This window comes from Pelodiscus sinensis, chromosome 1 (assembly GCF_049634645.1).
Source record: "Pelodiscus sinensis isolate JC-2024 chromosome 1, ASM4963464v1, whole genome shotgun sequence".
In the NCBI taxonomy this organism is placed as follows: Eukaryota; Metazoa; Chordata; order Testudines; family Trionychidae; genus Pelodiscus; species Pelodiscus sinensis.
Genome location: NC_134711.1, coordinates 22,315,164 through 22,338,627, shown reverse-complemented (window position 1 = coordinate 22,338,627; position 23,464 = coordinate 22,315,164). Strand labels below are relative to the sequence as shown.

Genomic DNA, 23,464 nt, shown 5'->3' with positions numbered 1-23,464 from the left:
GCAAAATATGCCAGGGAGATTATACCCCAGGGAAACATCTTTGAATGTCTCTTGGGGCTTGCCTACTTACTATTGCTCAAATCAATGTAACTTACATTGCTTAGGGGCATGAAAAAAAATCAGCCCCCTGAGCAACATAAGTTACATTGACTCAAAGCACTGTTTATACCATGCTGTGTTGGTAGGAGATGCTCTCCTGCTGAGAGAGCTTCTGTCTCTCAGGTAGAGTAGTCATGTTGATGGGAGAGCACTCTCCCCTTGACATAGCACATCTTTATCAGACACACTCCAGTGATGCAGCTGCAGTGAGTTAGCAGGGTAGTGAAGACAACTCCTTAGAACTACCGGTTGTGCTGTCAGACAAGTGACAAACATACAGACAGTATTAAGTGTCGGATTTTTTCACTACATGCAAACTTGAAGAAACAACAATTGTTAGGTAGGACTTTACTTACTTATTGTAGATCCAGATTCCGGCCTGTTCAAGGAGCTGATGATAACAAAGCCAAACCCTTCATTCTCTTTGCGGTGGATGACAACATCACTGGTTTGTAAGCTGTGTGAAGGAAAGCCCTCTGGTGGTGTAGCATTACTACTAGATGCAGCATGATTACTATTAGCATAAGCAGCATAGTCACTTCTAGGAGAACTGTGGTGAGTAGACACTGAACCTGGGCTTCTGCCATTTTCTGGGCAAGGGTCTCCTAAAATAGAAATCATATAAGTATTACAGTTGATCTGGTTCAGTGATTTTATCAGTTCGGGTGCGTCTACACGGCAGGGCTAAACTCGAAATAAGCTACTGCAAATTGAGCTACGTCAATTACATAGCTTATTTCGAAATAGCTTATTTCAAATTGGGAGTGTCTATACAGTGCTTATTTCAAAATAGAGCACTCTTCCTCTCACTTCCCTTACTCCTCGTACAATGAGGGTTACAGGAGTCGTCGTAAGAAGTTCTCCAGCTTGACAGTATTTCAACATTATTTCAAAATAACTGCCTACTGTGTAGATGCGGAGTAAGTTATTTTGAAATAATGTTGCTGTATAGACGTACCCTTCCCATACATTTGCTAATTCAACATGAATATAGCTGACTGTTTATATTAAACAAAGGAAACATAACAGATGTGAAAGAACTGGAATCTACCTGATTATGCAAAGCATTCAAGGGAAATCAGATTATGCAAACATAAACACAAACTCCTATTCTGTTCAACAGAGAAGAGGGGAATCTGTTGTGAGAAACAGCAAAAATCTGTACAGCAAAGAAAGTTAAGAAGAAATATTCAATTAGCTGATCTGTCATCTAGGGGAAAAATTGCTGTCTAATCCAATACTAAATTATTTTGTCTTCAGTTTAAAAGAATTTAGGCAGGCAGCTAACAGAGTAATTTGGATTAGCCTTCTAATTTTCCTCTTATAAGTTGATTAGCATACTCTAAAGATGTTTATGGCATGGAGAAGTAATACAATGAAAAATAATCACTACTAATTATTCTGTTGCTGCCCCCACAGTTAAAATGCTCATTTAGAAGTTTTAAAGATGCTCTTAGATGCAGAGTTGAAATGAGCAAAAATGAAAATGAAATCTATTAACCTTTCTGCTATGGCTTTATCATTTGTAAAAGGCGAGGAAGAGAAATTCTCTGTGCTAAGCACTTCCTCTTCCAAGACTGCTGTTACTCGGTAACTGTAAATAATTGAGTGACGCATGTACATGGAAAAATGTACCTATATTAATTGCAGACCTTTTGTTTCAGATGAGTCATACCTATCAAAGTTTAAATATAGAAGCTGCAGATAAATATGCAATGGATGTTTTTTGTCCCTCGCAGTAATAGTGGTGCAGTCATACTACAAAATATCTGACAAGCTTCACATTTCCCTCCGCCCCTCAAGAGCTTACAAGTTAAAACTTCCAAGTATGAAATCTATTTTCTGAATAAAATAAGCAGGGTCCAAGGACAAGCTGTTATTTTCTCAGGCAGGTAAGTGTGTCCTTTAACAGTTCTTGTGCAACTTAGAAATAGAGTGATTAGGGGAGTAATGAGGAAGAAAACCAAACAATTACTGTGTCACAACATTAGAATACATAATCTCCAAGAGTTATTGGACCCAATCTGCAACTAAATTCCACAAAGACAAAAGTGATCCCATTTTCTGGCTGTTTTAGACATGTTTTAGAAGGTTGACTTTGTATATGTATACTGTGTATGTCAGTATGGCTGCAACAAAAAGAAAATGATCTTACTGCCCTGCATTATCAGGAGCACGCTTTGTTATAAATGAATGCCAGAGATTCCCATTCACTACACAAAAAGAATGATAATGAAAGAAGAACAAAGTTTTGTTGGCAATTCGATTTTCTTCTCTTTCTTCTGAAACATTTTTACCAGAAGAAAATAATTTTGCTTGATCTGCCTGAAAAGAAATGACATTTTAATTTCTATTTCCTCTGAGACATCCCTCTTTTCTAACCAAGCAGGTTTCTGGAGCTCAAGTTTGGTAATCCTTTACCTCTGTTCTTGAGAAAGAAGACATCTACAATTGTAAGGCAGAAATATTACTAAAGTGTCATATCAAATTTCAAGTCCATTTGGATGATTTTTCTCACCCCAGCCCACGCTAGAAAATGATTTGTGTGAATGGCCTGAGGTTGTCTGCACAACCCAGAACCTGGTTAACTTTATTTCTATTCTACCTCCCAGCAAAATCCTTGAAAGCAGAAAAAAGCAAGGAAGTTATGGCCTTGAAACTTGTTGGAGGTCAGAGGTTCCCCTTGCAGGCTAGCATTTTTCTAAAACCTGTGAACCAAACTGATGTGTTCTGTTTGAAAACTGAACCCAGCGAGGTTTCCATAGTCTGTAATTTGAGTGTGTGTATATTAGGATTATCTAAGGAGGTCTTTTCTTCCTAAGGCCTTTCCTTTATGCTCACTCCATTTATTCACATAGTTTGGCTTAAGTCTTGGGTTTTTTTCACCATTTCCTTTCCTTTCCTTTTTTTTTGGAAAGAAAGCTTTCTAATCCCTTAGGGTACGTCTACACTGCCACCCTAGTTCTAACTAGGGTGACAGTGTAGACGTAACCCTTATATTCCTGATTTTTCAACCCCCAAAATCATTCACAGCTGGGACATGAACAGACCAACCGAAGAAAGTACAAACGTGTGAATCTCACTTTTTAAAATACCACATTCAAAATTAACCTTTCCTTTGTTATGTAAGTAGCAATAAAAGGGGAAACTTTTTAAAAAGAATTATGTTGTTCTATGTTTTTCTGCAAATTCTAGTTTTCTTTACATTTACCCTGCTTATTTCTGAGTATTGTTTATATTAACAATATTTTCACTACAGAAAGATAAGTCATATTCTCCTATCAGCCTAGCTGATGCAACTACCTTGACCACAATGAAACTGCATTGGTTTAATTTAGATGAGAAGCTGGTCCATTTCATAGAAAAAAAAATAGAAAAATCACTCTAACTTGAAATTGGATATACAGTAAATTAGGTTCTACTTCTGCAGGTATTATTCTTGAGTGTTATAACTTGAAGGATCAGGGCCCCAATGTCATGCATCAATATGTAAATAAAGTATAACAAAACTGCAAGACTAGTAAAAATTTCAGAAAAAATGTTTCTGCAAAGCTAGTATTTGTTGGGCATTTTTTTAAACAGCAACATCAGGAAAACCCGAGTTCTTCATATTGCACATGCTCAGAACTGAGAACTTCATTTTGACTCAATCAGCCTTGGGTGAGGAGCTGTGCCAGTACCTTTGATTTTGCATTTTTCAGTTCATGTAAATAATGCTGCATTTTTGTTTAAAGACAATATTTAATACATCATATCAATTTAAACACTTGTACAGCTTCATAAACAGTTAAACATCAATGAGTCATATACTATACTTCTCAGTGTGCCATTATCAAGACTAAAAATAATTCAAGATGGTTTACTAGCTTGATTCAATATCTGTGCCAGGAGTATTATGTGACTAATAGAAATTCTGAAAAGTTCCTTACATAATGTAGGGCAAGGAGCCACCAAAGGATGCAGCCGCCAAAGGATGATAATTACACTGTCTGTATTAACTCCTGTAATTATTATTCTTGCCCACAATCCAGTTTCCAGAGAGGCTGATATAATCTATTAACTCATAGGAAACTAACAAAACCCCACGGGTTCAGTATTTTACCTTGGTAACTGGCCATTTTCCTAAGGTTTGGGGAACTCCTAGGGGGCGTTGAGCCAGGTTGTAGGGAGGATTTCTGGCTGCAGGATTCTAGAGTGGGTAACAGAAGAAAGTCAGACCCCAGATACGGAAGATTGATACTGACTTGACAGTGTACCAGACATGGGAAATGAGGACTTTGAACAACAATAAGTGGGTTATGGGCACCAGGCTGCTGCCTTCCTGGAGTGGGCAGAAAAGTAAAGGCAAAGGCTAAGGAAATGGAACAGAGAAAGTGGGAGGGCTTCTTAGTGGATGGGGAGGAAGCAGACAGAAGGGGCTGATGACATGTTTGTAATTTCTGACACTTCACTAAAGTGCCCTAATAATGAGTGTGTTAAATTAGATTATTAAACTTTATTTGCTTCCCACATAAGCAAAGAATTCAACAGAATAAATACAGATTTCCTCTTTAGAAACTCTTGTTAAATAGATGCTGCCAGGATATATTTAGAAAAAGTCTCCTTCTCTGTGTTACCAAAACACCTTAGATGGTCTACACTTTATGCACTGTTTTTGTAGCAGGACATTATAGAAACAAAGGGGGTGAGGTAATAAATTTTATTGTGCTAACTTCTGTTGGCAAGAGAGAAAAGTGTGTGTTACACTCTTAGTATCTTTCCCGGGTCCAAAGATGAACTATGCGTAGCTCAAAAGCTCATCTCTCTCACCAACAAAAGTTGGTTCTTGTTGATTGTCTTTCTAATTTGCTTTACATTATTAATTCTGTTTATCTTTGGCACTTTTTGCTTACAAAAGGAATCCAGATTGCCCTATTTCTAGTCATTGTTTATAGAGCTCTAAAATAACTTGAGATGGCTTCTTTTAAAGTCAGTGGCAAAACTCCCATTGACTTCAATGGCAGCAGGACTGGGTTCAGAACACGTCAAAGCAATGGAAGCAATTCCTGCCCTAAAGAGCTTACGTTCTGCCTTTTCCTGCTTGCTTTGCTCACACTGATGACTTCAATGAGACCAGACAGAAGAGCAAGATGAGCATTCTATTCCTTAAAATGGCACAAGTAAGGACAATACAGGACAACACAATGTGGAACAAACACAAAGTCACTCATAATCATTGCAGCAGGATTGTCATTGTGACTTTCCGGTTTCCTAGGAAACAAGCAGAATGCTGCAGTGTGTGTCTCACAAACAATGCCTGGAAATGTTGAAGGACAAATGTTTTCCATGTATTAATTCTTTAAATAATAATAAAAATAAAAGTTATTTTCTGTAAAAGATTTTTCTTTTTTTTAAAAAGTATTACCTAAATTATTGTCCCCTTTACTGATAGCCCTTGGTTAGTTTTTTTCACATTTCCCCTTTTTATTAACATACCTATAGATAGCACCTTTCTTCTCACAGTAAGATTCACTTGCCCATTTCGGGCTGCATTATGCATGAGATCAATCACATATCGGTGGGTTTTGCCAGCCACTGGAATCCCATCTACATACACCAGCTCATCACCAGGATGTAGACGACCATCTCTGTCTGCCGAGCCCATTGCAATTACTGCTCCAATCAGAATCTAGATAGTGAAACAAATGGGAATGTTAATCCATTCAGAGTTTTGCTGGTGGTTCACTGAGTAGCATTTTTCCTTTTCAGTTGAAATATAATTAATGCGAAATGCTCCCACAAAGCATTGGGTGGCACTATCCAACTGATCTTTAAATGAGAATCAAGACCCTGATTGCTCAGGATCTTTTAAAGATGTTTTTCTGTTTTGCAGAAGAAACATGGTGATAAACCTGAGAATTCTAGCATTACTGAAATATTGGCTAGCTTTCTTTTCAGTCTTTATATCAACATTATACATCTAAGGACTTGTCTGTTTATAGGATTAGATTGGCCATGCTGTGATTGATGCAGCAGAGATGTTGATTTAGTGGATCTGGCACTAAGTCAATGGCAGAGCGCTCTCCTGTTGATGTTTATACTCCATTTCCCTGAGAAGAGTAAGGTAAGTTGGTGGGAGTGCATCTCCTGTTGACACAGCATGGAGTAGACACCATTGTAAATGGATCTGTGTCAACTTCAGTTATGTTATTCATGTCACCGAAGTAGCATAACTTAGATTGATTTACCATGGTAGTGTAGATCAGGTCTAAGAAAGCTACTTTAGTTTTACAACAAGCTATTGGGCCTGATCCAGAAATTATTGAGTGAAATTCTATGGCCTGAGTTATGCAGGAGGTCAGATAAACATAAGGGTTGCTTTTGGCAATTAAATCTGAATCTATATTCTGTCTACCTATGTTCCCTGATTGTTGTGTTCTATAAAATAGCTTGGTATATTTAATCTCAAAAGGGTTTAGCTGAATGTCAGTAATGAGTTCAAATGAGTTCAAATGGCCCCTCAAATGAGTAGCAAACTACTCTGGCATCCTTTGGTAAGAAAGTTATTGTATCTGACATTACTGCTAATAAAACCCGTTAAAGTAGTAATTGGCTGCTAAAAAGAGAAGAAGAGGAGAAATGTCAACCTTTTCTGTGCAGATGGAATTTTGAGATGGAGGACATGCTTGCATTCAAATTTAAAATCAACTTGCATTTAAACAGATAAACCCAGTAAAAAGGAACATTCACAGATTTCTAATTACTTTTTTCTAGACATATTTTTTCCATGAAGTTTTTGGGATAAAAATCAAGGTTAAATCAAACAAAGCCTGAATTCCCTTAAAAAAGTTGAATGTTTAAATTATTCAAAGTTATTTACTGATTTTCCTCTCTTTTCTTTAGGTTTTGGGTAAACAAAGACTGGGGTGTTCAGATGGAAAACCAGCCATCTGCTTAAGAGTTTCCATAGCCTTAGGCTGTATTAACTCTTGAGCAGTGCCCACTGTAGGTAGCAAGGGATAAAAGCCAGCAAGGGAACTTGTTAGCTGCAAGGGTCAAAAGGTGATGCAGAGACATAGAATGAGTGTTTTCATATCGGTGGTGATGGCCTCTGATGGACACACAGAGATCTGCAGGGCCTGACAGAAAACTTCTGGAAGCCTAATCATAGAAATATAGGGCTGAAAGGGATCTCCAGAGATCACCTAGTCTAAGCCCCCTGAACTCATGGCAGGACTAAGTATTATCAAGATCATCCTTTACAAGTGTTTATCTAACCTGCTCTTAAAATGGAAGAACTTTTTGAGGAAACTTCACATTGGGAACTTTGTAGCATTTCCCCCCTCTTTCTCTGGCCCTCCCCTTGGTCAATCTTTTGCTTCCAGAAGGTATGGGGGGAAGAAAGCCGCAGCATTCTCCTTCTTCCTGATCTTCTTAAATACCCTTTAAGTAGTACCAAGCAGAGTTCCAAGGGATTTTCTTTTGAAATACTCCATTCTATGCTTCAAGAGGCTGAACGAATATACCTCAAAGGGTTGGATACTGTTTTGTGCAAAATCCAGCTATAAAATACACATTTATTCTCCTTTACTGGACAACAAAAAGCAACCCAAGGCTGCACTGAGAGAGATTCCCACAAAGTATTCTCAAAACATTTTGATTCTGTATCTCTACTGAGTAAAATTTTGTAGTTAGTTATCTAAAACAGAAATGCCTATAAACTCAGATTTTTGGCAGATTTTTATGGTGGGAAACTTGCTCATTGGTTTGTACACTGAATATTTTTCATTTGCTTTAAATCTGATGCTAAGCAGATAAATCACTGAACAGTATCTTGACTGTAGCTGCATAGTAAGCAAGGTTTTCACTAATCTGTCTACAATGATACCACCATTAGTTTAGAATTACAGATACTGAAAATTATTTCTTCTGCTGTGCATTACCTTGCTTTTGTCAATGTGGTATTTCATCTGCCATTGCGGTGCACATTGACCTAGCTTTTTAAAGTTCCTCTAATGTTCCTAACAGTCTTTTCTAGTCTTGACCATGTTAAATAATGTTCAGAAGCTTCAGGAGGGTAGCCGAGTTAATCTGTACAGGATAAACTTAAAAAACAACAAATGGTCTGGTAGCACTTTATAGACCAACAAAACATGTAGATGGTATCATGAGCTTTCATGTGCACAGCCCATTTCTTCAGATGACCAGAGTTCTCACTTCTGAAACTTATGCTACTTGGTGTTCACTTCCTTTCATATCATTAATACATTTAAGCTCAAATTCTGCAAGTCACTGTGTCCATGTAACCCACTGGTCGATGTACAGTTTTCTGCCATGAATGATCCACAGAAGGATATGACTCTGTTACTGGCCCCAGCTATAGAAGGTGGCTGTTCAGCTCAAGCTGTAGCAAATCATGCATTTAGCTCTAGAAATCCCTAGATTGGTTCCTGATGTGTCAGTCAACATGACTATCATTACGGCTGTTGACTTCAATGAGGCTCTTTGCAGGTACACTGCTTCACCGGTGTGCAGTAAATTGTTGGATTGTTTTAAAAAAGTCATATTCAACATAACTAGCCAATTAGCCTGTCATAAAACGGGATTTTCAGGTCTCTCCTCCATGTCCTATTCCCTTTCTATCTTGGTCTTCTCTCCTGAGCCTCCAGTCTCTCACTAACAGCATCTTGCAGCACGGGCCACCCAGAGGGAACAGCCAGAATTTAGCAACAGCACCGCCCAGAGGAAACAGCCAGCATTTCAGCGTTAGAGCCTCTCAGACACTGGGCTACTATTGAGAGTGAGAGACTGTTTTAGATAACTAACAGCATAACTGGGCTACTATTATTCCAACATAATGGGAACCATATTCAATAACAGAGATCAGAGTTTAGAACCTAGAGATGACCCACTGTTAACTTTTTGGTTTGTTAAAAAAGAATAATGTATTCCTACTAATCGTTTAGTGTGTTTTAACTCAGTGTTTCTCAAGCAGTGGTACGAGTACTCTTAGGGGTACTTGAGAGAAGTCTGGGGAGTACATCAACATAAGTGAAATTTGGAGAAAACTGAATTTTTAAAAAAGTTTTACAGCACTTTATTATTTTTGTACTTTTTATACCCCAAAATTTCATCGCCTGCCCAGCTATGATGAAGTTGTTTAAACAAAGCAATGCAATGGTAGAAAAAAATTTTGTGTGTGTGAAAACTGTAGATACTGAGGATACTTATAATTTTTTTTAAAAGGGGTACTTTATAAAAAAAAGGTTAAGAAACACTGTTTTATCTAATTTCTCTCACCTCACAATTACTTACTTTTCTTAATACAGGTTGTACCTTCTTTAACCAGGACTCCCTGGTCCGGCAACATACATGGTGGTCCAGCATGGACCATGAATGTTCCTGGACCACAGAGCCCAGATACAGGGAGATTGGGCTGTGGGGCAGTAGCAGCAGGGGGGACCTGGGTGCCCTGTGGGAAGTGGGGAGAAGCAGCAGGGAGTTTTGGCCCCTGCAGTTGGACAGTAGCATGGGGCTGGCGGCAGCAGTTGCAAAGCTCTGGTCGTGGAGCTCGGGGACCAGCAGCAGTAGCTGTGAAGCTCTGAATCCGGTCACAGAGCTTGGGGGCAGACAGTGGTAGCTGCAGAGATCCAGCTCTGGTGGCAGCCATGGAGCTTCAGCCTGGGGGGTCATAGCTGTGCCGGCAGAAGCAGGGCGGGACTGGAGTCTAGCCGGGGGCAGCAAGGCTAGACGGATCACATTGGGAAGGACCTCTACTTGTCTGGCAAATTCCCTTGTTCAGGGCCAATTAGGTCCTGAGGGTGCCAGACAAAGGAGGTCCAACCTGTAGTTATAAATGCTATAAACAGAAAACTGAAAAATATCGGGCATTTAGTGACATTTGCATCATCTTTTCAGAATGAGACTCACTGGAATGTCTGAGGGGGCCAGTTGACAAAATGATCTGAGAAAAAGGATAGATTGCAGCAAAACCATTAATTTCAGCTATTTCTTGTTGGCAATACAATTTACTTTAAAAAATCCCACCAATGTTGACCTATTGGATTAATGGTATTTGTGAGTCAGTGTTGTGGCCTTGTGGACTGAAAATGAACTAACAGCTAACCTTGCTTTGCCACTAAGGGGCTGTGTGTGTGGCTCCTCAGGAAGCCCTGGTGCACAGCACTGCCCAGGGAGCCCTAGCATGTGCAGTGGTCCAGAGCCCCAGTGTACAGTGCACACTGCTGCCTTGAGCCCCAGTGCTGGGTTGCCCAGAGGTACCACAGCAGCGATGGCTGCCCTGTGGGTCGGCAGGGCAGCAGGGCCAGCAGGAAGTGGGGAACTGGTTGGGAGGCCAGCAGCAGGGCCAGGAAGATCAGTGGCAGGGGTCCACAAATGACCTCCCTGCAACAGAAAAATTCCTCATCCGGGACCAGTTAAGTCCCAAGGGTGTTGGACCAGGGAGCTACAACCGATAGCAGCACTGAAGCATCCACTGTAATGTGATTTTGAAATAACTGTTTTGAAATTAGCATTATTTCCTGAGGAAAGCAGGAGTACAGATTTCTAAGTAAGTGTCCCGTTATTTCGAAATAATGGGCTTGGTAGTGCAGATGCTCTGCTTATAATTTTGACCTAAGAGGGGCTATTTTGAAATAATATCTTAGTGTAGGCTGGGGCTTAGAGACTAACAAATGTATTAGGTCATGAGCTTTTGTGGGTAAAATCCACTTCATCGGATAAATTGGAGTGGAAATTACAGAATTCGGGGTATATAAAACATCTAAAGTCAATTGTAGGACCAGTGTTAATGAATTAGCTACATTCCTGGTGGATATGGCTTTTAGCCAAAATGGTCATGGACACAACCCTGTGCTCTGGGTGTCCTTAAGTCTCTGAGGGTATGTCTACACTAGCTCGTTAATTCGAGCTAGGTAGGCAAATCAGGCAACCGGAGTTGCAAATGAAGCCCGGGATTTAAATATCCCGGGCTTTATTTGCATGTTCCCGTCCGGCTGCCATTTTTAAATCCCCCTTAGTTCGAACAAACTGTGATAATACTCTTAATTCTTATTTGAAATATAGTAAATAATTTTGATTTCTCAGATATCACCATGTGGTAAGTGTTAATTTTTTGCTGTTTTGAATATACAAAATGTAAATCTATCAAACTATTTAACTTTTACAAACAAACATCAAATAAATAGTAGGGTATATTATATAGTTTTGTTGATACAGGTTTGGGATGTCTATAATAGATTGAAGTGGCAAAACCATGAGTGAGACATGAAGGTCACGCCAAATAAGTGCCATTATAAACAAATCATATGTCTCACCGCATGATCATGTAGTGACTATACCTCATATATTTTACAAAAAAGGATAATAAAATGATTTGGACAATTTTTATAATTTTATGTATTGAGTGTAGGGGACTGGCTTAGAAGACCTCTTGAGGTCCCTTCCAGTCCTATGATTCCTCCATCTGTAAAGCCAAATGAGGCCCATATTTAAGTCATTATTTAAGGTTTTGAGGCCTTACAAGGCTGGGAGCACATGCTGGATGCTTCTTTGGAAAGGTGGGATGGCCCCTTCCTAGTGGTATAAATCTCTCATTTCCATGCTTGATACATCACAAGTTATTGGTTCTAAATTTGTCCCTGGTGCAGAATGAAATGGCTTGGGTCTTAGGCTTGGGTCTTTTGGGAGAAATTCCATATTACGATAGAAACAATTAGAAGGTTTATATTTTTTATTTTTGTTTATAAAAGGCATTTATTTGAAGCTGCTCAGAAATTTGTAATTTAGACAAAAAATCCAGGTGCAAGTGCATTAGTGCACAGGGTGTAAGTGAAGTGGTTGAAAGAATGAGGTAAAGACTATTTATCATGTAGGCAGCAATACTATGTATTTTAATATACTCCACAATGTTTGTCCATCTATCTGTCCTGTAATAGATCCATAGGCTCTGGCTGAGTTACTGAAGTCCCCAAATCACTATTTAAATGAGTGATGTCATGACTCCAGTCAGTCAATGGTAGAACTCCCATTGGCTGATTCATTGTTGCCAGATGCCATCCATAGTGCATGTGTTCTCAAAGATTAATAAAGTCATTAGTAGTAATCTCTAACTCAACACATTCTATTTGTGTATGGGATATGTCTACATTGACTTCTTATTATGCAGCACAGTACTATATTCATTCATACATACTCATACAAATATGCTGGTTAAATTTAGTACTTGATCTTTCAGGGAAACCAATTGTTCTCCTTAGGTCAATAATTAAAAGAGGCTAAATAGCAGCCAGTTCTCCAAAAAAGGTTGGAGAGTGCACTTTTCCTAACTTAATTCAAAGTGATTCACAATGACATATTTTAAGAGCAGCTGCTGACAATTTTGAAAGGCTTTTCTTTTTCAATGGATGAACTAGAAAAAGTGTTTCTACTTGAAGTTCTAGAATTCTATTCCTTTATGCCAATTGTATGAAGTGATATTTTTCTGACTTTTACAAAGATCCTGAAAATATTAAATAGAAAGTCATGAAAAAAGAACTTACAGGCTGTCCAGGTTCATCTCCTCCAAGGATTCTGAAGCCAAATCCAGACTCCATCCTCCGAAGGTGAACATCAAGCTCCTTGTAATCTGGACCTGGTTTAAAAGGATATCTTATTGAGTCATGTATTTTCATTTTTCCCAGTGGTTAGTTCATTTGAAATGATTAATGATGGTCCTGTTAGAGATGGTGGAAACTGTATTGAAAAGAGTGAATTGTACACAAACAGACACAGATACTTGAATATGAAGATATCATTAAAGACGATGTTGTTCAGTAAAGGATACCCAAGCCAAACTAGAAAGTGCTCACAGGTGAGTAGTACAAGGCAAATTCTGCCCAAGATACACGACATAATGTACTGCCTTCCTATGACTGCCTTTGCATTTTGATGCTCCATCATCAGTGATGGTATTTACTTTGTAGTGTTGGTCATAGTTGGCATTTGAAGCTTCTAAAATGAAGGGTTTGAAATGAATGGATAACACAACACTAACTTGAACAAGTTTCTGCACAATTAACATTTCAGGAGCTTTATAAATAATTAAAATTCCTGCTTTTCAGATCACTGTAACTCAACTGTAAAAATATATATTCTGTGCTGAAACTCATCATACAAATTTTCAGCTCAGGAACACAATGCCTTTTTAAAATGAAATTTCTGGAAAATTTATTTAGTTAATTTAAAAGTTACTACTGTATAAAAAGCAATATTCAAAATTTTGGACTTTTTTGCACTCACTACAAAAAGAGAGAGGAAATGAATTTTTAAAGGAAATACAGCGAAGCAGTGAGCATTTAAGAGATTGACAAGAACTGGATGCTTAATAAAGATGAGATTCAGAGGGGTAGCTGTGATAGTCTATTTCAACAAAAACAATGAGGAGTCCTGTGGTACCTAAAAAAACTAAAAAAATTATTTGGGCATAAGCTTCTATGGGCTGGAATGGTGGAACCCATCTGATAAAGTGGGTTCTAGCCCATGAAAGCTTATGTTGAAATAAATTTGTTGGTCTTTAAGATGCCACAGGATTCATTTTTAATAAAGATGAGCTTTTAATAACAGCAGACTAACATTTTACTCAATACATTTAAGCTTACTTCTGGATGCTTTCCTAATATAGGACAGGGAATAATTAGGGTGGTTTCTTTTACAGAGTTCACTATTCTCCATAATTCGGGATAGTGTTTTTCAAGATAACCATCCACAATAAAATTAAAACTACAAAATAAAAAATGATTTTTTTAAATGATTAGTTTGGCTCTATGGTATTTTTATTTCACCAAAAAGTTCATAATTTCTCCAATTCAGTATTGCTCCCTCAAAAGGGCAGGCCCAAGGGTTTTTGGCATCTTAGTGAACTATGACTTTTGCACCCCCCATTCAATATAGAGAAAAATGAGAATTCTAGAATGAAATTTTACCTTTATTTATTTGCCATTTGAAATGAACAATATAAATATTAAATTAAATATTTGTATTGCTTTTTACTACTTTTAATTAATCCTAACACAATTATACTGTATAGGGTGGCTGACACTTTATAAAGTTTTAACCATGTGGAGTTATACACAGTGTTTCTGGTCAGTTCTATAAAGAGTTGCATTTCAAGTTGCAACTGTCTTTTCCTTCCAAAGGAACTGATTTTTGGGAAGCTTTGAAAAGCTTTATTTTTTGATACTCAATTAAGTCTGTTTTTGAGTTGTAACCCTTTTGAACTAGGCCATTGATTTGTGTAAACATTTAGAACTTTGCTTTTCATGCTTTTGCTTTCACAAATTGGGCAATAATTTGTCTGAGGCAAAGTTTAGAAGCTATTTCGTGCTCTAGTGAGATGGTGTCCAGCCCAATAATTCTCTTTTTCAGCATGGACAAACAAAGGTATGTCTTTATCAATTTTAATTTTGAAAAGCTACGTTCCCCACTAGCAACAGAAACTGGAAGAGTCAACAGAATGAAAGAGCAATGCAAGTAAAGAGCAATGAAAACGCTGGGGAAGTGGTCTGTGAATCTGAGTGCTGAATGCCAAAAAGTTAGGAGTGATGCTCAGCATCATAATGTCTAATGTTTAGGGGCTAGAAAATGACTGCAGTCCACAAAGCCTACGTTAGGCACCTAGGCTCCTGGTACAATGAGTGGGGAGAAATAGGTACTTTAATCTGCAATTCACAAAAGCCAGGATACAAAGCAGGAAGCCACCTAAGACGGTCAATGAGAGATCTTGACAAGAAGGGCAAATGCTAAGCATAATACACCTTTCACCTATATAGGTTTCTATGTCCAGGCTATAGGGAAGTGAGTCTCAGTGGTAAACCCTCTTATGGATTTAGATGCCTATGCGATTTTATCAAGAGGATAGGAAATAATGGTGCTCACACATCTTATAAATATTAGCAAGTGGTTAGACCATACTCCTGGGATGTGAGAGCCCCAGGTTTAATTTCCCTGATGGTGATGAGGACTTTAGCATGGAATCTGTAAGCTCTCAAAAAAGTGGTCGAAGCACTGAAGTATGGGATAGTCTAATGTAGTACTCTGTCAATCTTCCCCACTGAAGCTGTTCGACAAAGGATAAGTAATTACAGTAAGTCAGATACTGTAATGAGCATCAGTACAAGAACTGCTGACATTTTTCTTTCCTAAAATCTTCTCTCTGACTGCATAGATTTAACTAGGTAAGGTCCAGACCGTTAGGTCAAGGCCAGGATCTTGCAGCCTCTCATAGTACTCTACTGTCATTTTGGAAGCTCTTTGACTAATTAATGGTTTTGTATGCCAATTAACCCTGGCAAAACAAATGTACCTTGGCAATCTACATTAGCCATTAGCTACTATATTTTGCCATTAGTGTAGTTCCTGAAGCACTGAGAAATTTGCTTAAAAGAAGGATTCAGCTATATCCAGTAGAACACTACAAGACAGCTTATTTTCCCATCAAGTAGTACAAAGCTTCTAAGAGTAAACAAAGGGGTAAGAAGAGATAGAACATGAAGTGGATGTCCAAAAGGTATTTTGGTATATCCTTGGTGTTTGGCCCTATAAATTCAAGGCCTTGAGTATTTTTTTCTCTGTCAGGTGTTACCAAATTTTGCCATTTTTCCTACTGGAGACAGTGAAATTTCTCAGTAGCTCAAATTCACAAAGAAAAAATAGCATTACTGAGAAGAAAACACTCATGCCTTAAGACATACTGTATCCTTATGATAACTATAGAACATCTTTTCTCTCAATGGGTTAGATTGGCACCTTCCATTCCAACTCAAGAAATGGGAAATGGATAGTACTGAAGCTCTCGGAGCAAAGCAGGGACTGAGTTGTGGTAGAATAACAATTTGGGCTCTTCTTCTTATTTGTTCCACTGGATCTGTGGCTTACTTTCTCCTCCAAACCAGCTTTTTTAGATGGGGAGTAGCAGTTCAATACTAGCTGCTATTCTCTTGCGCATGAACCATAATAGAGGTAGCCTGCACAGGGAATCAGAATGTGTCTTACACAACCGCCCCTCCCCACCGCATGCACTAGGAAGCTTACAGTTGATTGCACTAAAATTCATGAAGATTAATTGCAGTCCTCTCATTCCTTTTTTCTTCAAAGTGAGATTTTTCTAATAAAGTGTTTGGCCAAGAAGAGACAATACTAATTGAAGTGCGGTCTTATAAAACAATCTGGGATCCACATTGCACTGTGAACTCCAACGTACAGAGGATGATCTGATCACAATACAGGAAGGCTATGTCTATACTGTAGGCTTTTTGCACAAGAATGGCTGATCTTGTGCAAAAACTTGCGGAGCATCTGCACTGCATGTGCATTCTTGTGCAAGTAAATTTACAGTAAGGTGTCAGAACAGAGGGCTTCTTGTGCAAGAGTTATTCCTCTCCCCACGAGGAATAAGCCCTCTTACACAAGAGCTCTTGCTCAAGAAGGCAGTGTGGATGAGCAACAGGGGTTTCTTGTGCATGAAACACTTATGGCTAAAATGGCCATCAGAGCTTTCTTGTGCAAGTGAGCATCCACACTGCCATGGATGCTCTTGTGCAAAAGCACATCTTTTGCTCAAAAGTACATGGCAGTATGGATGCGCTCTTGCGCAAGACTTTTTGCGCAAGAATTCTTGCACAAAAGAGTTCTTGCACAAAAGGCCTGCAGTGTAGACGTAGCCTAAGGGTATGTCTACACTACGGGATAAGGTCGAATTAAGATACACAATTTCAGCTACTTTAATTGTGTAGCTGAAGTCGAAGTACCTTAACTTGACTTTTGGTGCTGTCCACAATACAGGAAGTCGAAGGTTGACTTCCCTTTCTCCTTGTGGAAGCATGACTACCAGCACTGACCGGAGTGGCCTTCTCAGTTCGAATTAGCATGTCTTTACTAGACCAGCTAATTCAAACCCTGGAAGATCGACAGAGGCAGCTTCGCTCTTCTCTGTAGTGTAAACATACCCTAAGGGTACTACAGAGCAATGAGGAATTCCAACTGCTGAATCCTGATGAAGAGGAAATGTGGTTTATTATATAAAAATTACTCTTTGGTGTATTATTAATGAACAACAGTGATATCTCAGACATGATTTGAATATGAAAAGGCTATCATCTCTCAATTTGATTCTTGTACTCTATTCATCCAAGTCCCTGGATGCATTTCACATTGATAAATGGACACAGAGATTTTTTTTGAAGGCATAAAACTAGAAGAGAAGATGTGTCACTGAAAATGATTGATTCTATTCATGAATGATTTCAAACCTCACAAATGCAAAGAGTGATATTTTGTATGAATTAATTTGGCACATGGGATGATGCTGGAATTATATATTTCTTCTTCAATCTCTTCTACATTTTAATTAAAACAAGAACAAAGAACTTCATTAGAAAAAACTGGCAGTCTTGCTGTGCTTATTCACTTTTCCTGCTAAAAATAAATATTTGTTTGGACCTTTTCACTCCAGGTGAATACTAGGAGAGAGAGAGAGAGAGAAAGGAAGAAACCAAGAACCAGGAGATAAATCAGGAATTTGAAAACTACTACTATGAACTGTGGTCCATGTGAGAACAAAATATATAAATATATTCATATTAGAGTTTCAAATGCTCTTGAAAAGTATGAAAAGTTTTTAGAGCAATTATGAAACTGCTAATTTCCATTATTAGTGGTATTTTCAATTTACATAATTCTGTTTTTATATATGCAAAGGAAGTAAATGAAGGCTGCACAATAGAAAATAAATAAGATTGATAATTAGATCTGTATCCTAATGCTGAAAGTTTTTCTCCAGAGGGAATTTTGTAGCCAACCTGTAAGCCTTAGAGGGAATGCAAAAAACAACATAAAGCTGTTCCTGCAAATCTTTAGGCACACAAGAAAAGGAATTTATGTACATAAATATTCGTAGGATATGGGCCTTAGAGAGGGCTTTAATGGAAATGGCAAATCAACATTCACTGTACCCACCGCACTTGTTGCAGTTGTTTATTTAACAATATGAAATTTTAGGAAATGATATACATTTCAAAAGAATGAAGGCAATTCAAACATCGACAAAGTTCTTATTTACAAAAAATGTTAACAGACAGTTGTGGATGGATGAAATTTGTGGTCTGCATAACCCACCCTTTCTATTTGTTAGCTTGTGAACCTCAGTTTCATTAGAAGGCATAGGGAGATTCCTTCTGGCATCAGATATTGGAATATTTTTATGGTAAATTAGCATTATGTGAATGAACATTAATGCCACCAAAAAGCATATAAAAGATTGTTACATGAACAGACAAGCTGGATGAAGAAAAAGGAAAACTTCACTCTGCTCCAAATAACACTCCACATTAAGAAGATTTTTAGTGCTTATCATTCTTTATCCCTGTCTAGTTAAATACCAAAATTAAAAAAGCTGTACTATCTAGAATGGTGACTGGACACTCATGACTGGCTAATACCTAGAGTAATGATTAAAATAATGTTACTTTAACATAAAATGGAGGACAATTATTTTACAAAACAATGAAGGCTGAAGAATACTTGCCAGAGGAATCCACTCGAAAACCAGTCCTGGGCGGCACTTGCTCTGAATGGGAAAATGGGGAATTAAAGATGAAATACGTTTCTCCAGACATTTAAAGATGTAGCGCCACTTTTTCCTGTCATGATCTGAATGGTTAAAGTGCAATTGCTACTTTAGCTTAGTTATGTTTCCTCCTCCTTTTTAGCAGACCAATATAGTTCAGCTAGGTATAAATATTTATATACCATCCAGTTCATTTCTTTGTAAATTGTAACTGTAAATAGGTAGTATCCCTTAAATGGAAGTGGCAATCGCCTTACGTGGATGTTAATGTAATTGACACTGTAGATGCTAGTGGAAATGGCTATGTTTATTCATCAGCAACAGCAAAAGAGAAAGTTAAATGGTTGAAGTTAAAGGACTTAGCCTCGATTTCAGTGAAGTTTACTGCAAATCCCTTATTATCACCAATGGAAGCAGGTGTTTGTAAAAGGCATGTGTATAACAACCAACAATAAGTGAACCTGAGGCAAACAGAAAGCTGAAGTCGCATTTACAGCTTTTGTTTTTTTAAACTGTGAACTTGTTCTTTACAATCTCTGCTGAGAACTACAAGTGAATTGCAACCAGTTCACATTCACTAGCCAACAACAACTGGTAAATCAAGCTCTTTTACATTCAATCTACCTTTTCTACAAAAGCATGATTTGTATTGATGGTATAAGTGAAGTGCTTTCTAACAATATGAGTAGCTGTAGGAAAACCATTAAATGGAGACGCATATGTTACTTTCCTGAGTTAAAAGCATCTCAGCATGGAAATATCTGAGAACTCACACAAAGGATGAACTGGCTTTCTTGGAGCAGCTCCAGTCTATTGTGGATAATTAAAAATCTCTCCTGGGAAAATACAGCATGATGATGTTCACTTGAAAGTTGCTGATCAATATTATCAATACTAATTTAGAAAGCATTTCCACATGATGGGTGGCAGAGTATTAACTAGCCTCTGCTGAATGCTTTGAGAGATCAAGGCACAGCTGAGTGAAACACCAAATAAATATGTATATTGATGCAAGAAAGATTACTCTGGGAGCTGTTTAATTCATGCAATGGTTATTACTAAAACAAAGAGTAAGATTTTTTAAGGAAGTGCATGCCTTCAGTTTAAAAAGCTAGCTATTTAATATTGTCACTTTATATGTGAATTTTATACTGTATATTGGTATTGGTATTTTCAATAATACCTACGTGACCTAGGACCACCATTCTCATTGACTTTCAATGTGATTCATGCTCCAAAGTCACTTAGCCCTTGTCTACACTAAGTAGTTATTTTGAAATAATTCTCCTTATTTTCAGTTAACAAGCAGAGCATCTATACTACCACGCCCTTTATTTTGAAATAACGGGCTGGTTATTTTGAAATAATAACTCCAGCTTCCCATGAGGAATAACGCTTATTTCCAAATAGTTATTTTGAAATAGCGGTAGCATGGATGGTAGAATGGATGCTCCACTGCTGCTATTTCAAAATAACTACTGTCCAGAGTCATTCAAAGTAATTAGTCCCCAGTGCTTCCTGGGGCTCCAAGTCGAGGTAGCACGTCCACATTAAGGGAGCCTGCCTCGGACTAATTTCAAGGCTTCCCTCTAGTGTGGACATGTTATTTTGAAATAAGTTATTGCAAAATAATTTCCTAGTGTAGACATGCCCCTTGTGTTAGAGCTACAAGAGGAACATTGGTCCCAAACTGCCTTCAACATTTAGATGCCACAAGCCTTCACAGTTCCCTTCTCCAGCTGTCATCTATTCCTGTAGGTAGGTGCTTAAAGTTTTTGGGTGCCTAAGTTTCTGCCAGCAGGCATGTGCACAGTGATGTAAATCTAGATCTTCAGTGCCTAGCTCACACCTAAGCATTAGTGAGATTCACAAATTAGGTGTTTGCTCACCTATTTCACCTTTGGAACTTGAGATGGTAGGCATGCTCTGAGGCTGCCTTTGAGAATGTCTATAGGACCCTATCCTAAGTAAACTAGAGGAGGAAGTGATGCTGCCATTGCCAATCATGTACTGCAGTGGTTAGAGTACTTAGCCAGGATGTAGAAACTGCAGGCTCTATTTCCTATGCAGTTTGCTTCAGAGGAGGGTCTTGAACCTTCCCAAGTGAATGTCCTCACTTCCTTTTTGTTTGCGATGTGCTAGACATGCTGGTCCCAGCATATTAGAGATTGAATATGGGTGATATATAATGTTTTATTGGACCTGTTGCAAGAGTTTCTTCTTACAAAGTATGTTTTCCATTCTTCGAATCATAGTAGCCTTTCTCTGCACCTCTTCCAGTTTGAATTAATCTTTCTTAAACAGGAGAGACCAGATTTGCACGCAAAATTCCAGGTCGGGTCTCACCAGTGTGGTACTAACACTTCCCTGTCTCCACAGGAAATACCTTGCCTGATGTATTCTAGGATTGGATTAGCCTTCTTCATGGCTGCAACACATTGAAAAAACAATTGTGATTAATCTCGCTATTAAACAATACTAGAAAAACCCTTTACATATTTTTGGATTTTTTTTAAATTTTAAAATATTTTTTATTTCAATTACTACACAGAATACAAAGCGTACAGTGCTCACTTTATTTTTTATTACAAATATTTGCACTGTAAAAAAACAAAAGTACTAGTATTTTTCAATTCATCTAATAGAAGCGCTGCAGTGCAATCTCTTTATTATGAAAGCTGAACTTAGAAATGTAGAATTATGTAACAAAAGTGCACTCAAAAATAAAACTAAGTAAAACTTTAGAGGCTAGAAAGTCTACTCTGTCCTACTTCTTATATAGCCCTTTACTTTTACAGGAGATTATTGTGCCCACTTTTTGTTCAAAATGTCATCTGAGAGGAAGAATAGGCATTTGTATGACACTACTATAGCCAGCATCGCTAGATATGCTAAAGATTCATGTCTCTTTTCACTTCAACCACCACTGCAGAGGACATGTGTCCAGACTGATGATAAGTTCTAGAATATAATGATCCAAAGCAGTGTGGACTGATGCATGTTCATTTTTATTATCTGCGTCAGATGCCACCATCAGAATGTGGATTTTCCTTTTTGGTGGTTCAGGTTCTGAATTTCTGCATCAGAGAGTTGCACTTTTAAGATGTCTGCAAGTATGCTCCACGCTTTGTTCCTCTCAACTTTTAGAAGGCAATTCAGATCCTTAAACTTTGGGTTGAGTATTGTAGCTATCTTTAAAAATTTCACATTCGTACCTTCTTTGCATTTTGTCAAATCGGCAATGAAAATGTTCTTAAAATTATCAACATGGCCTCTGGAATGGTGGCCTAATGCATATCTGGCAATGCCACCTACAAAATGTCTGTTCTCACTTTTAGGTGACACTGTAATTTAGAAGTGGGTAGCAATGTTTCCCATAAATGTAAACAAATTTGTTTGTCTGACCAATTGGCTGAACAAGAAGTAGAACTGAATGGACTCTGAGGCATGTCTACACTAGGAAATTATTTCAAAATAACTTATTTCAAAATAGTAACTCCCAAAATAACTATTTTGAAATAGCATGTTGAACACTACAGAAAAACCTTTGAAATTAGTCTAAAGCAGGCTCCCTTAATGTGGATGCACTGCCTCAACTTAGAGCACCAGGAAGCTCTGGGGAGTAATTACTTTGAATGACTCTGGCCAGTAGTTATTTTGAAATAGCAGTAGTGGAGTGTCCATGCTACTGCTATTTCAAAATAAGTGTTATTCCTCATAGAAATCCTCATAGTTATTATTTCAAAATGACCAGTCTGTTATTTCAAAATAACGGATTTGATAGTGTGGATGCTCTGCTTATTATTATTATTTAGACCCCTAGTGTAAAGCAGAGCTTTGGTTCTAAAGTTTCACATTGCTTTATCTGTAATGCAATTATTTTTGTACATAATTTTATATTTGTAAATTCAACTTTAATGATAGATAGCACTCCAGCACCTGTATTAGGGGAATTAATAAATATTATTTCTTTTCTTTTTTACTGTGCAAATATTTGTAACAAAAATAAGTAAAAAGTGAGCACTCTAGGCTTCATATTCTGTGGCAATTGAAATACAATATTTAAAAATGTAGAAAACTTTAAAACATTTAAATAAATAGTTTTCTATTATTGTTTAACAGCAAGTATAATTGTGATAATTTTTTTAAAAGTAGCTCGACCGCCCTAATTTTATTGAAACCAAATTGCTAGAAATGGTAAATCTCACCAAACTATTCAGAGACCCTTGATGATTTTGAGCACTAACAAGCTGTGAAATATGCTTTAAGCAATTACTTAAAAGACATCCTGGTGTCTTCATCTTCCAAACAATAAGAGCGTTCAGGCTAAATAAATGAAAACATTGTAGGAAAAGTTGGCCATTCTCTTGGGTTTGTTTGATCTCCCCTCCCCTCCTGCCCTTTGGCAGATTCCAAAATGGGACCCAATATTTTAATAACAGGCTAAATGAAACCACCTTACAGTCTGTCACTTTTGCGATCACCAGAAAATCCTAGAATTTTGTGATCCATTTGTTCACAAATGCAGAATCTGATGTTGCTAATCTGCTGTAAAGTCTTATTTCTAACCACCATAATGTGAAGAGAGATTTCCACAAATGTCTGGAAATTCAGAAGAAGAGCACAGAGCAGCCATGACGTACATTTTCTTTATGGCAAGCTCCAACTAAGAATAACACCATCTAAAGTACATAATCAATATTCACTCTCTTTCAATGGCAAGGCTTTGGTATGTTTGATCACTATTAATGCACATTATTTCAA

General features: G+C 37.8%; 1 protein-coding gene across 19 annotated transcripts in view; it reads right to left on the bottom strand.

Moving 5' to 3' along the window:
- The window catches only part of MAGI2 (membrane associated guanylate kinase, WW and PDZ domain containing 2), a 1,141,222-nt gene that overhangs the window by 81,357 nt on the left and 1,036,401 nt on the right, over positions 1-23,464 (bottom strand). For 13 of the 19 annotated variants that reach the window (XM_075926597.1, XM_075926590.1, XM_075926502.1 and 10 more), the window contains 4 exons: positions 12,639-12,730; positions 5,575-5,767; positions 4,202-4,288; positions 456-704 (listed from right to left, as the gene is read on the bottom strand). In XM_075926597.1, the coding sequence (XP_075782712.1) occupies positions 456-704; positions 4,202-4,288; positions 5,575-5,767; positions 12,639-12,730 (621 nt within the window). Of the gene's footprint in view, positions 1-455; positions 705-4,201; positions 4,289-5,574; positions 5,768-12,638; positions 12,731-18,658; positions 18,701-23,464 lie in introns of all 19 variants that reach the window. The other 6 variants (XM_075926601.1, XM_075926542.1, XM_075926608.1 and 3 more) reach the window with 2 other exon arrangements.